General features: G+C 45.9%; 1 protein-coding gene across 1 annotated transcript in view; it reads right to left on the bottom strand.

The window, feature by feature from the left end:
• Positions 1-2,606: 2,606 nt before the first annotated feature.
• The window catches only part of ADRA1B (adrenoceptor alpha 1B), a 48,911-nt gene continuing 32,810 nt past the window's right edge, over positions 2,607-18,707 (bottom strand). The window contains exon 2 of the mRNA XM_008692717.2: positions 2,607-3,214. Within this exon, the coding sequence (XP_008690939.2) occupies positions 2,607-3,214 (608 nt within the window). The remainder of the gene's footprint in view (positions 3,215-18,707) is intronic.

Raw genomic sequence — 18,707 nt, forward strand, 5'->3', positions numbered from 1 at the left:
TGGCTTCAGAGATCTATGGTCCAAATTACAACTTGCACCTGTGCCGAGAGCCACACTTCGGTGTTTATACCACAACGATCTCATTGAATCCTTTGGGCTTCCTGATAGGCTATGATGATCATGTCCGTTTAATAGATGGGAAAACAGACCGGAAGAGGCAGGGGGTGAATTGCTCAAGGTGAACAGCACCAAGGGTTGAACCCAGGTCCTACTGACTCCAAGTCCCACGTGCTTGCACTAAATCTGTGATTTTCAAACCTCATTCTGTGGAACCCTTGGGTGCTTGGGGCAGGCCAGAGGGAGGGCCTGAGGAGGAGGGCAATCAAGGGATTGAGGCTCAGTTGTCCTTTTCCTTCTTCACTCTGAGCCACGATTATGTCAGGAGTCTGTGTAAGGCCTCTTTGAAAGATCTGTGTTGCTAACAAAATGTTTTCAGAGAGCTGCTCCAAACTGTTCCTTCTTCCCTGGAAATTGGGTTAGGGCTCTTCTTTTCCCAGAACTGTTATCTGTATCAAGGTAGGAAGACACCCGCTCTCTGTTGGAGGATGTACTCAACCTCAACATGGAAGCACAAGGGAGTGTAAAAGGTACTGGACAGGGAGGCAACAGACTGGGGTCCTAGTCCTAGTTTAGAGTCACTTAGTCAAGTTATTTACCTCAGTCTCCCTATCTGTAACGATGAGGGGATTGGCCTAGATAATTCTGAAAATCCAGTTTAGCTCAAATAGCCTGTGCACCTGGGGTATCATGCTTGGTTCATGGGATCTTAAACAGGGATGAGTCATTTGAAACTGTATAAAAATATTATTTATATACTGCATTTTTTTTTTCTGGAAGGAGAATGTACAGCTTTCATCAGAGTCTCAAAGGGGTCTCTGATATAGGACATCTAGCTTCTCAGGACTTCCCTTCCTTTCTTTTTTTGTCAGAACTGGTGGGAGATATTTCTCCTTTTGGGGGGTTTCAAGTTGTAAGAATGGTGTGAAAAAGCTTATTTGCAGAAAGGAAATGAGGAAAGATAAGCAGAGCTAAAAGATGAAAGCTAAATGAAAGAGTCAGAGCCTTCTGAGCAAGCTGACAATCTTGTTTAAGCTCCTGGATGCAACCATGCCTGATACCCCTACATGAACTATTGCTCCTTTTCACTAAACATTTTCTATTCAATCACCTATAGAATAAATGATTGATGCACTAACATTATTAGAAAAGTCTCCTGCCGTTTGAAAAAGTATGAATCTCAGCAAAGAAAAAGCAAAGTGGGAAGAGAAAGGGAGTAGGTGGGTGTGTTCCTGTCTTGCTTTTTTTGCATTTCAGGGAAGAAAAATGCTCCATTTTGTTCCCCATCCTATATTATTTATTATTATTATTACTATTATTTTAGCAAACTGGAGGCTTTTAGAGACAGAAAAGAACTTAGAATCAATGCCATCATTACACAGATGGGAAACCAAGATCCATAAAGGGAATGCAACTTTCCTGAAGTCACACAGTGAATCAATGAAGTTACCTTCTCCCACGTATGCGCCACCTCTCTGTGTGACTTTCCTCAGTGATTCTTTCCCAGGTAGGTTCCTCAGTTAGCAGAGCTTATGAGGCTTTTTGTGCTCATGTATGTTGCTTGGTCACATGGATCCATATCTTACCCAAAAAATTCTTTAGTCTGGATTTCTTTATCTGGCTGGTGGACATAGGTAAACAATGGAGTGTTTGGCCTAGGGATGCAGGGAGGAAGTGAAAGGAGGAACCAAGCCGTCTCTCTGCCTGAGTCCCATTCCCTCTCAAGTGACAGGCCCACCTACCGCCCTGGCCACAGAGTGCCAGCTAGGATTGGGACCAGCTAGGACCAGGCCAGAGTTGCCCAGTGTTGACCACAGCAGGAGGATCAGATAGGGCTAAGGGTCCAAAGCAGGCACCAGAGCTCACTTTGAGCCACAGGGTCAGATATGTTTAGCCTTGGAGGGCAGTTAGGCAAGGGTTGAAATGGGGCCAATGGGCTCCATCACAACTATTGCCCAAGGGACCGATGGGACTGACGGGGACAAACCTGAAGGGGAAGGAAGAGGAGACTCCAGATCCTGCCCACCGCCCCGTTCACAAACTGCTCAAAGGCGCACAGGAGAAATGACCTTTAATGTTCGATTGGTTTCCAACCCACCCCAGTGCCCTCATTCAGTGAAGTACAAGGAGGGGCTTGAGAGGTACGAAGTCACGAGACAAACAGCGCCCCCGCTGCCTCCCGGGCGCACACTCGCTCTGCCCCCGCGCGGGCGGCGCCACACACGCACACATGCAGACCACACGGACACCGCACAGACACACGCACGTGTACCCACGGTTAAATACATGTACAGAGGGACACTTTTGGATATGTACAGAGAGAGAGACGGAAATCCCGGCCGGCGTCGGGTCCCCCAGGCTCTCAGCATGCTCGGCCCAGCTCTCCGCGCTGTACCTGGCACCCATGCCCCTGCCAGAAAAGCAGCTGCCCCTCTCCCCGCCCCCCTCCCCCCCGGTTCCCCAACCCGGGCCCGCGTCTCCGGGCGCCGACGCCCCCTCCCCCCCCGCCGCCCGCCCTCCCCCCACGATGGTTTCCTCCCCCGGGGGCCCTAAAACTGCCCGGGCGCCAGGGGCATGTTGGTTTTGAAGCCCGGCTGCCCGTTGGCCACGTCGGTCGCGGCCTCGCAGCCGCCGTTGCTGGCGCCGCCGTCGTCCCCGGGGCTCTCGGGCTCGGTCAGGAGCTTGAAGGTGAAGAGCGGGCCCGAGTCGTGGCGGCCGCGGCGACCGGGGTGCTCGGGCGCGGGCAGGCTCAGGAGCGCGCCGGGCGCCTTCCACTCGGGGAAGGCGCACAGCTCGACGGGCGGCGGCGCGCCGCGGCCCAGGTAGCCCGGGCTCGGCGACGCCGAGGGCAGGGTCCGCTGGCTGCCGCTGAGGCAGCTGCCGCTGTCGTCCAGCGAGTCCTTGCGCGACTGCGAGCGCTCCAGCGAGCCGCCGCGCGTCCACGGCCGGTAGGTGTAGGCGCAGCCGCCCAGGCGACGGCGACGGCGGCGGCGGCGGCGGCCGCGGCACTGGCACCCGAGGATGCGCACGAAGGCGCGCTTGAACTCCTTGCTGGAGCACGGGTAGATGATGGGGTTGAGGCAGCTGTTGAAGTAGCCCAGCCAGAACACCACCTTGAACACGGCGTCGGGGGGCTTCAGGGTGGAGAACAGGGAGCCTGCAGGGGGAGGGGTGGGGAGGGCACAGGGGCGGAAAGACAGACAGCGGTTCGTGAGTATCAGGCCCTCTCCTCCGCGCGCTCCGCCTAAACGCCGCCGCCACGTCTTTGCCCCGGCCGCCTTCTCTGCCTGGAGGGCTCGCCTTTCCAGCTCAAAGTGAGCGAATCCGGCATTGCTTCTTAGGGCCAATCTTGATAACTTCCGCTTCACCCCTAAAACCTTTCCTGGTCTAGCTAACTAGCCCCTAAGCTCCCATTTCTCTCGATTTCCCAGGGCAGCGCTTCCCGCTTTCTAACCCAGAGATAATAATCGTCACCTGCGTTGGCACAGCTCTTAGGTCGGAAGCATTGGGCTAGGCGCTTAGCTCTATTATTTTGTCCTACAGAAAGGTCTTGAACCTGACGCCAATTTATTTCCATAATAAATATGAAAAGTATTAAGGACCTAAATGGGAAGGGTAAAACTTTAAAGGTAAAAGAAGACAATGTAAAGGACAATCTTTTTGATCCAAGGGTGAAAGAAAAACGACTTAACACTTCAGAAAGATGAACTCTGGGGCAAGGATGGGAGAAGATATTTCAATGTTTAAGGCAGTCAAGGGATCGATATTTAGAATGTATAAGGAACTCCTGCAAATCAACAAGAAAAAGAGCATTCCCAGTAGAAATGTGGGCAAAGAAAATGAACAGGCAATTTACAGAGCAGGAAACCTCAGGGCTAATGAACATAAGCCAAGATGCTCAAAATATTAGGGGGTCAAGTAAACTACAATGAAAGCCGCAAAGAGATACAACATATCTGCTCAGCGGGCAAAAACAGGAAGCTGGAGAGTGCTAAGTGTAGGCAGGGTTATGGGAACAGGGGGAGCTTTCTGCACGGCTGGTGGTGGGGACACAGGCTGTGAAGGGCTACTGAAGACTGGCACCACCTGGTCTCATTAAGTATGTATGCAGACCTCTTGACCCAGCACTTCTGCTCCAGGGCATAGATCTCAAAGAATTTTCACACAGGTCCATAAGGGATATGAATGAATATACTCAGAGCAGTGTTGCTTATGGTGACAGAGAACTGGAGAGAACCTAGATGTCCCTCACTGGGAATTATGGAAAAGTAGAGTGGGGTAGATGCCTAGCACAGCCATTGTGTCACACTTAGAGCCCTGGATGGCATGTCCATATAGCAATATGGAAAGATTTTAAAAACATTCTTTATGAACAAATAGGAAACAGAATGGAGATTTATGACATAATATTATTTAAGTAACACACCAAACAACCACACACATTTTGCAAAAACACTTCAAATAATGTCAAACACAAAATTGCTGCCTAAGGGTGTAGGCAGAGGGAAATGGGAATGAAAGGAAATAAATCAATAAAATAAGAGAGAGGCTTTACAATGAGGTGTTATGATGGAGAAACATGATTAACTCACCCCTCTAATTTCAGAGCCAAAAATATTTTATGGCAATATTAAATTAAAAACAATTTCCATTTTAAATGCAAGGCAACTAAGACTTGGAGAGGCTAAATGACTTGCCCCAGGATACACAGCATGTTGGTAGTATAGCTAGGATTTAAACTAAATTCTGTTTGAATACAAAATATGTTTTTTCAGTGCTATTTATAATACCCTTTGTGGAAAAATAAGAAAATATAAAAAAGCAAAAATAAAAAGATATTTTGAAAGCACACATAACTCCCCAATGCAAAGAAATCACATTTGGTGCATATACCTTCAGATTTTTTTTTTCTGTTGTATATACATCTTTAAATGTTTTGATAAATGCAATTATACTTTACAGGACCTCCCTCCCCTCCCTCCTTCCTTCCCTTCCTTCCTTCCTTCCCTCCTTTTTTTGTTATTTCAAACCACGTTCCTGGGCTCCTGGTGCAGGGCTAAGCCAGGCAAGGGTTTAAACTTAGAAAGAGTGTTATCCAGGGGCGCCTGGGTGGCTCAGTCAGTTAAGCGTCTGACTCTTGATTTCGGCTCTGGTCATGATCTCAGGATCTTGAGATCAAGCCCCATGTTGGGCTTCATGCTCAGCATGGAGTCTGCTTGAGAGTCTCTCTTTCCTTCTCCCTCTACCCCTGCCCCTTTTAAATAAACTCTTAAAAAAAAAAAAAGAGGACTACTCATACCTGTATGTAAGTGCTAATTATACAGGTACTCTTTCTTTTCTTTCTTTCTTTCTTTCTTTCTTTCTTTCTTTCTTTCTTTCTTTCTTTCTTCTTTCTTTCGTTCTCTCTTTCGTTCTCTCTTTCTTTCTCTCTCTCTTTCTTTCTTCTTTCTTTCTTTCTTTCTTTCTTTCTTTCTTTCTTTCTCTCTTTCTTTCAGTTTATTTGAGTAATCTCTAAACCCAATGTGGGGCTCAAACTCACGACCCTGAGATCAAGAAGTGCATGCTGTAGGGCCTGAGCCAGCCAGGCATCCAGCTACATGGATTCTTTGCCCAACTCAGGGGGAAACGTGGGAGTGGGCTAGGTTCCTGGTTTGCTTTAGGGGAGGCAGATGAGGGTGCCACTTCGTGGTCTGATTTGTGACAAGGCTGGCACCATTAGGTTTTCATCCCACCCACCCAGATAACTCTTTTGGATTAAGACGCTGTATGGGAGGCCCCAGCCGACGTGCACATTTGGCATATGAGCACCTAGTACCCATGACCGGATGAGTTGTCTCTGTCCATGGCGATGTTCTTGTTTCTGTCATTGAGTCTGAAGGGCAGAGGCACTGGCCTTGACAAATGCAAAACTGGAGAATAATTTTGGGAGAAGTGGAGAGAAGGCGGAAAAGCTAGGAAACCTTGTGCATTACCCTGGAGGGTAAATGCTGAGGAGTGTGTGGACGGGCAGGCACACCGCCCTAATGAGGACACTTAGGGTCCGGGGCTGGGGATGCATAGACAGCCATGCAAAAGTGAGGAGATCAAGAGTAGGAGAGCTTGCTGAAAACAAACTTGTAGCTTTGCTTGCCAATCCCATTGAATATGATAGTAAAATATAAATGGCTTCCTGGGAACACATCCTTAGGGACTGGCTTTTAAAGGATACACAAACGACAATAATGCTAATGGCTAATATTCTTCAGAACCACTGTTTATATTGTGTGTGTGCTCTGTACAGGTCTTGTGCTAAACCCTTTATACCATCAGCCCATTTAACTGTCCTTTGATGAAGGTACTATTGACAATCGCATTTTAGGGATTGGGACACCAACATATGATAGCAATAGCCGTTTACATTTTTATACACTCATTCTTTTGCTCATTCATTCATTCCACAAATACTGAGTTCCTGCTAAGTGCCAGGCATGAGGCCAGGCAGTGGGGACACAGAGATGACTTGGGGTGTGGCCTCTGCCACAGGGCAGCACACACACAAGCAGGGAGGCAGATGCGTTAATAGGTCATTGCAACAGAACACAGATGCCATCATGATAGCGGCATAAATGTTACTCTGTCCCCCTAGGCCCACGAGGCACTTCTTTCTGGTTCTTCTTCACCTCCGTCATACTGGAAGCCCCTTATCAAGGATAAAGATGGGCCGGATCTTTGCCTTTATTTTCTTACAAAGTATTCTTCAAGGACTATGGCCCTGAGAAGTATTCAGCCAAAAGTAAGGGGATGCTGCTGACTTTTTTCATAGCATTTATTTATAGCCACATTGTGAGTTTGGGCTCCCTGAGCTACTTGTTCCTCTGAGAAGAAGGTCATTCTCTGCTCTCCATTCTTTGCCTGCCTTTGTCACCCTTCTGCCAATTTAGGCAGCGTGATCCTGTGGCTTGAACACAGGGTGTGGGATCACTCAGACCTAGTTTTGAATCCCTTTTTTTGTGCACTGGATGTATGACTTAAGAAAAGTTAATTGGCCTTCTCAGACTCCATTTTCTCATCCATAAATTGCGATAGTATCTGTTCCATTGGGTTATTTTGAACACATGAAAATATCCATGTAAAATACTTGACAGGGGGATAATAAATAATAAATAGTGGCCATTTTTCCAAAAAATACTTTATATCCTGGCCCAGTCAGGAGCCTTCTCCAGGAACTCTGCTCTGATGAACCCCTCCCAACTCACACCGACTTCTTTATTCTGTATTCCACAGGAGGTATACAATCGCCTGTTATTCTGTTACTTTACTGTGTGCCTGTTCAAGCTGTAAAGCCGTCCCAGGGCTGTCTGAGTCCTTGCGCATCGCTCAGACTTTAAATTCCTTCTGGGCAAGAACTACCTCTTCATTTCTTTTCTTTCCCTCTCCAGATTTGCATATTTTTATTTAAAAATAACAGATGGAGTGATGAGTAGAGGGATCACAGAGGATTTTTAGGGCAGTGAAACTACTCTGTATGATGTTATAATGGTGGATACATGTCATTGTACATTTGTCCAAATCCATAGCACGTATAACACCAAGAGTGAACCCTAATGTAAACCAGACTTCGGGGGACAATAACGTGTCAATGAGGTTCATCCATTGTAACAAATGTGCTACTCTGGTAGGGGCTGGTGATGATGGTGGAGGCTGCGCCTGTGTGGGGGCAGCGGGTGTATGGGAAATCTCAGTACCTTCCTGTCAATTTGGGTGTGAATACAAAACTGCTCTAAAAATAGTCTACTAAAAAACCTTACTTGGGGCACCTGGCTGGCTCAGTCGGTAGAGCATGCGATGCTTGATCTTAGAGTTGTCAGTTTGAGCCCCACATTGGGTGGAGAGATTATTTTAAAAAATACAGTCTTGGGGCGCCTGGGTGGCTTAGCCATTAAGCATCTGCCTTTGGCTCAGGTCATGATCCCAGGGTCCTGGGATTGAGCCCCGCATTGGGCTCCCTGCTGGGTGGGAAGCCTGCTTCTTCCTCTCCCACTCCCCCTGCTTGTGTTCCCTCTCTTGCTGTCTCTCTCTGTCAAATAAACAAACAAAATCTTAAAAAAAAAATAAAAAAATAAAATCTTAAAAAAAAAACAGCAACCACCTCACTTACTTAAAATAAAAAAGCGAGATATACTGACTTAAAAAAATCACATTACAAAAAATTCTATATAATATAAAGTAAAAATTCTTCTCCATTCACAGTTTTATTTTTATTCTTTTAGATTTGTTTAAATGGGGTCATACATGTACCTTTCCCCAAATTTCTTTCTTCACTTAGAATATGTATAAGACAGGGGTGCCTGGGTGGTGCAGTCGGTTAAGTGTCTGACTCTTGGTTTCAGCTCAGGTAGTGATCTCAGGGTTATGAGATCAAGCCTCACATCAGGCTCTGCGTTCAGAGTAGAGTCTGCTTGGGATTTTCTCTCCCTCTCCCTCTGCCCCTCCCTCCCATGTGCTCGCATATTCTCTCTCTCTAAAGTAAATAAATAAATCTTCACATATATATATGTTTATATATATGTGTATATACACACACACACACACACACACACACACACACACACATATTTATATAAGACATTTCCCCAAGTCAGGACATTCATCTGTCTGGATATATACTAGTTTGACTTTCTCCAAACTTAACTTTTTTCTAATGATAGTCAAGTAGTGATTTCTGATATTGGCTGTTACAAACTGTAGTGATGAAAAACCTTATGCATTTTGCTTTTTGCATGTTTGAATGTTTCTGTAGGATAAACTCCTACATGAGGAATCACTGAGTCTGGGGCACATTTAAGGACTGACAGCTGGCCAGATTGCCCTCTGAACCAGTTGTACCAATTTTCCTTCCCATTGACTGTGTATGATTGTGATATTTTCCCTACAACTCTGCAACTCTGGCTTTGGTCAGTTTTTCATCCTCGCTTGTCTGAAAGCTGAATAGTGACTTTGCCCTCTCGTTCGCTTTGCCTTCTGTTTTACTTTGTCCTCCTGCAGACCCTGGTATTGCATGCCCGCCCTGAGCAAGCCCTCAGTGACTTCTGATAGGGAGTGTCTTTCCTCATTAGAATTGGACTCCTTAGGATAGAATCCAGGCTCTCTTACCAGCAGCCAAGTGACATTGGTCCAGTTTCACAGTGTCTCTGAGTCTCAGTTTTCTCATCAGTAAAATGGGGCTAATAATGGTACCTTGCCTCTGGGTTATTTTGAGAATTAAGAAGATAAAACACATAAAGTCCTTATTAGCACTCAGGGTACCAGGAGCCTGCCACACAACGACGTTGCATTAATACTAATTAACCAAATTCTTTTTTTTTAAGATTTATTTTTTTTTTATTTTAGAGAGGGAGAGACAGAGCACGAGTGGGAGGGGCAGAGGGAAAGGGAGAGAGAATCTGACGGAGTCTCCGCACTGAGAGCGGAGCCAGACTCGGGGCTCGATCTCATGAGCCGGAGACTACGACCTGAGCCCAAATCAAGGGTCAGATGCTTAACCGACTGCGCCACCCAAGCGCGCCAACCAAATAATTCTTATTCTTGTCCATCACCGATTGGGCTGGAAATCTAATCACAGGAAATCTGTATGTGGGACCTATGTTTGGTAACTCGATGCATCATTCTGAGCAAGTTGCTTTGCCTTTCTGGGCCTCACTTGCCCTCCTTTAGTTGATGGGTTTGATCTGGGTTCTCTCCAGCCTTAATATTCAGTCTCCATGAAGCCAGAGATGAAAGGCCTGCCCGTCCTTGCTGAGACGTGCCCTATTCTCTAGACCCACCACAGAGGGGCAGTATGTGTCAAGGGCTGGACCAGCGGCCTCTGGGATTCAAAGCATATTTCTGCCCCTTCTCTCCACCCACCCACCCCCAGGCCGCACAGAAGATACCGGAGCTGAGGGGTCCTGTTGGCTATACCGGCTGGTCCGGATGCAGCCAAGAAGCTGTCATTAGGGAAGCTGCTGAGCCTCTCTGGTGTGAAAGAGGGTCAGTGACAGGGATCTTTTCTCCTGGGCACCCAAACAGACCTTTGGGGGCCCAAAAAGCCCTGCGGAGAGGGAAGCAAATATCAAAAGGAAGTGCGGGTTCCTGGAAGCCTGCTGTCTCTGCTTTAGGTCAGGGCTGTGTCAGCGTTTTTGACACGGCCACCAGGTCGTGGGGCACGTCCTGGAGTCTAGCTCCACTTCTCCTGCTCATGAAATGCAGCGATGCTCCTTGCCCTGCATCTTAGAATCCTGACTTGACAGGGCTGGGAAACTTTCCTTAATGGAAGCTCAGTGAGGGTGAGGGTCTTGCTCAAGGTCACTCAGCTGGTGACTAGCAGAACCACTGGCAGAACATGTTCAAGCATCATTCATTCGATAACAGACTTTTATTGAGGCAGTACAGGTCAGTGGTTAAGGACCTGCTCGGATGTCGGAAGTAGGTAGATCTGGGTTCACGTGCAAACTCTGGCTTCCCAGCTGTGTGGCCTTGGAGAAGCTGCTTGAGCTCGGTGAGGCTCAGGTTCCTGGAGAATGGGGACAGTGATAGTTCTTTTCTGTGTAGAGGAGATGAACTTGGGCTTCGTAAGTGCCAGGCATGTGGAAAGCACCCAATAAGTCCAGCTATTCTGATGGCTTCAAACTCGGCCACTGCTATTACTACCGGTGCTGCTGTTAACGCTGCATTAACTGCTGCAAAGGCGAGGAATATATTATATATTATATATATATTATATATATAATTATATATATAACATGGATGCATTAACTGCTGCAAAGGCGAGGAATATATTATATATTATATATATAATTTATATAATATATATAATTATATATTATATATATTATATATAAATATAATATAACGCTGTATTAACTGCTGCAAAGGTCCCCTGTGCTGACCGAGTGTGGGGACTCCCACCCTACTGCTCCGCCCAACACAGGCCCAAGGATGGGCACAAATGGTTCTCCAACATGCCGAAATTGCATGCAATGCTCACTCGCTTCTCTGGGGAAGAATCTGTCTCAAGTCTGGGGCTCCCTCAGCGCTGGTTGCCTAATGTTTTTCTGTAGATCAACTCACTTTTGATGTCTAAACTGAAAAATTTTTCGGAAGCTTTCTGTCATTATTTTTAAATCGGCACCACTTGTTATAAATAGAGTGTCATAGTAGAGAAAAATATGATGAAAAATGATATTAGTATCTCTGGATTGCTCTAGATAGTGGTGGGCCTGATTTTTTCCAAAGGGAGATTAGCTGGGATTGCAGGGTATTAACTCCTTGCTAAACTAAGAGGAATTCCACTTTGAGGAACTCAAGGGACTGGAAGAAAAGTGAACAGGGAAAAATTTTCTCACGGGAGAACCCAGCCCGAGGCATGTGGTAGCTGCTGAATAAATATTTGCTCAACGACCAACTGATCGACTGAGTGTGTGATCCAGTTTCTTGTGCCATCTCTCGCTGTCATTTCAAGCTATCCTGCACACCAACTCAAATCCATAGTGAGTTTGAGGAGCTGTCTAGGAGCAGCCCCGGGAAACTCGGTGGCTCTACTCTGATGCCTCCTGGTGGCCTCCTGCTGAAGGCTTTTAAGCTGATCCAATGGGACAACACGTCGTCGGGACACTTCTACCTGGGTGGGGAGTGTAGGAAGTAGAGCTGGAGGAGGGGACAGACAGGGTAGCAGATGGGCAGTGAGCCCGCCCACGCCATTTGGGTTTTGCCTGCCTGAGCGCAAGGGCGATTTAGAGGGATTGGGAAGTGTAAGGCTCAAAAACCAAGGCTGAGCAGGATCAGCTCAGGGAGAAGTATTTCTTGGCTGGATGTGGTCCCAGTGGGTCATCCTTAAAATGCCATTCAACAAATCAGAGCAGTGAACACAAGGTCTCAACCCTCTGTGAGCCTCGTCTTCAAAACCACAGGGTGTCTTTGTGGAATAGTAGCTACCATTTGACAAGCTCTTACTCTGTGCCAATCACCGGGTAAATAAATGCTTAAGCTTTGTTTTCTTTCAACTGCCAGTGTTCTGCAGCAGCCCAGCATGGCTGTGCCGGGCGCAGCGCTAGGGGGCGCCATTCCACACGGTAGTCTACAGCACTTCTAGGTGACTGTGGCCAACCTGCACGCGCCCCCTGGAGACCATGACCGTTACACTTGGGAATGGAAGGTGAGTTGCTGGATGTCACAGAGCCAGTGGGTGACAGAGTTAGAATTTGAATCCAGGCCGCCTTTGACAGAAGCTGTCAATCACCACCAATATAGTACATGGGGAGACAAAATATGCATGTGGATGTGGATAAAGGACTGTAGGATACACATGGAAGGAGACGTCAATAGTGTTTATCCATGGGTGGTAGAATCATGGGTGAATTTCCCCTCTGTGTGCTTTTCAGTGTTTTCCAAAATTTTCTCCATAAACATGAATTACTTTTGTAATTGGGAAAAATCCAGTGAATATTATTTAAAAAATAAGTAAACCAAAAAATACTGTGCTTATTGGGTCCTTGTTATGTGTCAGCCAACTTTCCTAGACTCTATTTCATTTAATTCCCACAATAGGCTATGAGCAAAGTGAGATTACCCTACTTTTAGATAAAGAACTGGAGGTCCCGGAGCACCTGGGTGGCACTGCGGTTAAGCGTCTGCCTTCGGCTCAGGGTGTGATCCCGGCGTTATGGGATCGAGCCCCACATCAGGCTCTTCCGCTATGAGCCTGCTTCTTCCTCTCCCATTCCCCCTGCTTGTGTTCCCTCTCTTGCTGGCTGTCTCTATCTCTCTCGAATGAATAAATAAATAAAATCTTAAAAAAAAAAAAAAAAAAGAACTGGAGGTCCAGGTGGAGGTGACACTTGCCCAAGGTCCCCCACAGGTAATAGGAAGAAAGAGGTGTGAAACGAGAACTTTTGTTGTTAAGCCCAGTAGCCTCCTTTGTTAGTTCCTGGGGTGCCCAAGGGCACCCTGCCCTTATCTCCTTCCTGCAGGGTAGAAAAGGGGAGCCCTTTTTATTTTTACGTATTCCTACATCCACAGGCCTTCATTAAACATTGGTTGGAGGAATGACCAACAGGTGGCCTTGGAGGTGCCCCAAGGCATGGGGACCTAATGCAGCATGTATCAGGTCCACCAGGGGCTGGGTGGCTTGTAATGTCCCCTGGGCACTGAGATTCCAGGACTCCATGATTACAGATTTGATTTGACTTATTTCACAGCTTCAGACATGCTGATGACCTCAGGGAAGCCAGTGGGTGGTAAAACCATTTTGATCAGCTTGTAAATCGAGTGGAACTCCTTTTCAACATGGCTCTTGTTAGGAGCATTTAGCTATACCTACAGCCAAGCCAAGCCTCCCCAGCTGAAACAGTTTGGCGCAACAAAAACTCAAAAAATTTGAAATAGTTGCTAATTCTTTCAGCACCAGTTTTACAAAGGAGGTTTCCTTGGATTTGGAAATTCCCTTTGAGGTTTTCCATTTTCATTTGCCACTTAACCCTGGAAAAAGATCATAAAGTTGTCCAACAAATACAATATCTTTGGGGCCAACAGACCCATGCTAAGTTTTAAAGCAAACGATGAGACTAATAATAGTCACCAGAGCCACCATTTACAATGACCTAGGAACCAGGTATCAGGTACTAGGTTTACACACATTTGCTCATGCAATCCTTCCGGCAGCCTTGCTGTTACTGTATCTCATTTACAGGTGAAGCAGCTGAGGTTTAAGAGATTAACAAAGTCACATGTCTAGTGAGGATTAAAATCCAACTTTGAAGTCTGGGTTCTTACTCATTGTTTAATAATAAGAAAAAGAAGCTTCTATTCATTTCCTTAAGCACCAGGCAATTTCTCCCTCAACTGGGAACAATCTCTCTCTTTGCTGAGTTGTCAAAGCACTTTATCTGAACCCAAAATACGGCATTTATCCCTTTCTACCTTGAATTACAGTGGCTGAGGGCTATGCCTCATCTCCTCTGATTAGACTGTGAGCTTCTAAAAAAGAGAGCTCATGTCTGATTTTTCTCTTTCCCTAGGGCCTAGCACAGTGCCTGACACATGACAGGCACTCAGCCAGCATGTGTTACAGGAATGATAACAGTAATACAAATCATAAAACTGAAATATGTTAGCCCCTGGCTACTCAAAGTCAGGTTCACGGGCGCATGTTACAAATGCAGACCCGCAGTGATCCAGTTAGCCCCTGGCTACTCAAAGTCAGGTTCACGGGCACATGTTACAAATGCAGACCCGCAGTGATCCAGTGAATCAGGATCTGCTTTTTTAACCAGGTCCCGAGGTGAAAAGCATTGTCTTAGCTCATGTTACAATTTTATTTTAAAATTGTTTTCCTGGGTATCTTGGGATTTATGGATGAGCAGCAGCTGGGCTGAGAGCCACCTCACCATGAGGTTGACACTCTTGCCCCAAACCCTCCAGCGGCTCCTATAGTTTATAGGATAAAGTTCAAACTGCTGAGGCTGGAATTTAAGACCTTCTCAACTTGGCTGCAATGGACCGAATCTTCACAACATGAGTTGGCTTTTCCGGCTCCTTTCCCTTTATTCACACTGTCCGCTGGTCTGAGATGCCTTTCACGCTCCCCTCCTCCTCTCCATCCTTTCCAGGCCTGGCTGAGAATCTTCCTACGCATAGCTCCACGCTGCGTGGCCTCCTCGGAAGTGTAAAAGCAAGAGGAGGGAATGAACAGTCCACGAAGACCTGCTAAGACCCAGGTGACCCGCACACCTTGCCTAATTTCACCCTCGCAACAGGCAGGAGGAGAGGGGAGTTCTCTAATTCTCAATTCTCAAAGACAGATGTGGAAACCGAGTCTCCAAGGGAATGGAACTCACCCAAGGTCACACAGCCAGTAAATGGCAGAGCTGGGGTTCAGACCCAAATCTGTCTGGTCCTAAGCTGGGTATTGCCTCTGAACTCTTAGAACACCTCTTGGGTGGGGGAAGTCTAGAACTGTTTACTTGTTATTTGTCATGGTGTCTTTACATCTGTTTTATCTGGCCATTAAGATGCCAGGATCTAGAAACCAAGAGTTTTATGTCACTTTACACTAGTGGTTCTTAACCTGCCAATGCTAGTTATGCAGATAACTTAGTACTGTCATTTGAAAGGCTCACAGGCCCACTGAATCCCATCCATGGGTACCCAGGAGGTATACCATCACCAGATTAAGAGTCTTTGCTGTTCGCTGCACAGATTTCTATCATAACAATTGCTGGACTTAGCTGAGAGTCTGTCTCCCTTATTTACAAGATCCTCAAGTCTATTACTCGTCTTGGTTTCTCTATCACCTAACACTGCACTTGCCTTACAGCGAATGTGTAAAACATTTGTTGAGCATATAACCTCCTCTTCATGTGCCTAGGCCAGTTTCAGGTTCACAGGAGGTGCTGAATAAATGGTTTAGGAGCGATCCCCTTGCTTATACCTTGCTTCCTTCCTTTTCTTTCTTTCTTTAAGTGGTAACCACATGCCAACACCCAATTCAGTTCCCATCTTCTTCCTGGAACCTTCTCCGACTGCTCCTGGCCTCTTCTTTATTTCCCATCAGAACTGAGTCTGCAGCACATAGATTAATATGGGATGCCATTCTTAAGGGATGTGCCCCTCGTCTGCTTAGGCAGCGTCAAAGCTGCTTGAAGATGGGTCTCGGTCCTATACCTCTAGCACAGCACTGGGCATGTGGTCAGTGCCATCGATTACCCACTGATCAACTGATTGGCACATTACATCTTCCAGGAGGGAAGCTACCTCCTGGTGTAGGCCCAGAGTTGAGAGCAGATGGGATGCGGTGGTTTCCACAGCACTTAAGAGCCCATCTTTGATGCCGAACTGAGTGTGTTCCATGCTTTGACCTCACTGGAAATAGCAAGTTCCCTGAAGAATGCTTTTAGAAACTGAGTATTAGTGGGACCTATGTGAAGGAAGTTATAAAGCTTTATAAAGGGGCATAAAAAGGAGACAGGTATAAATGGAGAGACATAGCTTGCTTTAGTGCCAAAAGTCTCTATTCAAGAGAACTTCAGCTCTCCCCAGGTTAATCTGTAAATTCGAGACAACCTCATTAAAATGCCAACAGGAGGGCTTTTGTTTGTTTTTTTGGGGGGGCACTAAATGATCCAAATATATAGAAGAATATGGAATGTGGAAGAATAACCATGAAAAAAATCACCAGGTCGATTGAAATAAATAAAGAATGGTGGTATTGGGAAGATGGTATTGGTAAACATATTCCTACAGATATTAAAACCTATCATAAAATCACAGTAAGTAAAAAAATACCAGGGGTGCCTGGGTGGCTCAGTCGGTTAAGCGTCTGCCTTTGGCTAAGGTCATGCTCCCAGGGTCCTGGGACTGAGCCCCACATCAGGCTCCCTGCTCAGCAGGGAGTCTGCTTCTCTCTCACCCTCTGCCCCTCCCCCTGCTCATGCTCTCTCTCTATCTCAAATAAAATCTTTAGAAAGGTTACCAGACCAGAAAGTGCAAGAAAAGGCAGATAGATCAATGAAATTATATAGTTTAGAAAGAGAGCCAAATATCCATGAGAATTTTATATGCCATTTCAATTTTTATGGGAAAGAAGAGATGATTCTGTAGGCAGTGTTGGGACACCAGGCTGGCTAGTTAGAAACAAATAAAACCGGATTCCTACTTTATTCCTTAATCAAAATAAACCCAGATGCACCCAAGATTTTAAGTATAAGAATTATTAAAATATTAGAAGATGTAAGTGAATATTTTGGAAATTCTGAAATAAGAAAGGACTTTTTAAGCATGACAGAAGTTCAGGATCTGTAAAGAAAGGCATTGATGAGTTCGCCTAGACATTTTGATAAGGTTACAAACTTTGAAAACAAAGTTAAAGGAAGAATTGAGAGAAATATTTGTAATTCAAACAGTAGTAAAAGGAGTAATATTTCCAAGACACTCTCTTTCAAATCAATCTCAGAAAAAATAACTCAGTGGAAAACAAAGCAAATCATTATGGATAAGCAAATAACAAAAAATTAGTACTACAGACAGCCAGCGAATTAGTGAAAACATAGTAAAATTCCTTTACAAAATAAATAATGTAAATTAAACAGCTGCAAAATATTTCAGGACTATTAGTTTGGAATATATTAAAATATTGCTTATGCTCAATTTGGCAAAAGTGTGGGAAAACAGACATCTTCGTATATTCTGGGTGGGAGTGTAGATTTTGGGTGGAAAATTGGCATTGTCTAAAAAAGCTAAAATGAGAATAGCTTTTGATCTAAGTATTCTATGTCCAGGAATTTATCTTACAGAAGAACTCTTAAAAGAGAGGAGAGATAAGAGTACAAGGAACTGCAGTAATGTCACCCCCAAATAGGAAATTACCTAACTTTTTAACAACAGTGGACTGTGAAATGAGCCATGTATCATCACACGATGGAAAATGACACATTATTAAAATGGTGAGCTAAGTCTACAAGGGATGATATCCATGACAGAATTAACTAGAAAGAAGCAAGTTTGGGAAAACAATGCCTTCTGTGATCTGATTTTTATAAAGAAACAGTGTGTGTGAGTGTGAGTGTATGTGTGTGTGTGTATGGTGAGTGTGCATTAGCGTGTTCACAGAAAAAACAATCTGGGTGAACATACACCAAATTGTTCTTAGCGGTTATTTCTAAAGGATAGGTTTACAGGAAGACTTTCGCTTTGTATTCAGAATTATTTTTGCAATGAACAAACATTGCTTTTGTCATGAAAGAGACAGAGCCGGAGAGATGGGGGGGAGGGGGAGGCGGAGGGAGCGGGAGGGAGAGAGAAAGGTTGAGCATATAGGGGAAGGAAAGGGCCAAAGTATGGGGAGTAGCTGTCAGATCATCACCTTTCTGGGCTCCCAGTTCTTCACACATGCAGTGAGGGGGCTACCAGGCCCCCTCCTTCTCAGATTCCAAGCTTTGGGTTCACTTGGTTTTAGAGTTGGAATGAAAATGAGGGGAGAAGGTAGGGACAGAAGCCTGCAGACAGAGGGTCTCTGAGCCCAGAACAAACAGCCCGTGCACACTTGCTCCTTCCTTCCGAGGCACATGTGAGCCTGCCGCTTGGCGGAGAGGCTTGGTGTGTTTGGATGAAAGGCTCCATGAGAGAACAGGGACAATTACTGGCCTTGGGGAATCAGACGGTGAAATGGCGAGATTGGGCCACTTAGGCCATTAGTCTCCTTATGAGGCCTTTCATCCCTTCCCTCAGCAGCTGTCTGCCAACTTCCCTGCCTTCCTCTCTGTGACTCATCCCTCTGTTCTGTCCTTTGACTGGTGGTAATCAAAACTGTTCCCTATTTCCAAACTCACGTTGGGCCTGGGACCCATGGACAGCACTGTGTCTCTTTTCCACTTGCATGGTCTTCCCTGCAGGGGCCTGCCGCCTTCAGAGCTTCTCAACCACAGAATGAGTGGTGATGCTTCTCCGCTGTCTCTAGGCTGTCCTGTCTTTTCTCCAGAGCCAGAGCCCCTCTCCTGCCTTTGCACATCTCGAGAGCTAGGCACATTGCTAGCCTCGTGAATATTGTATAATAAAATTATTAGTCTTTGCTGCCGAATGCATGCCACTCTCCAGATTTTTGCGAAAGGGGATTTTATCTTGCTTCTGAATCTAGGTTC

Source organism: Ursus maritimus, unplaced genomic scaffold (assembly GCF_017311325.1).
Source record: "Ursus maritimus isolate PB19 unplaced genomic scaffold, ASM1731132v1 scaffold_15, whole genome shotgun sequence".
Classification (NCBI taxonomy): domain Eukaryota; kingdom Metazoa; phylum Chordata; class Mammalia; order Carnivora; family Ursidae; genus Ursus; species Ursus maritimus.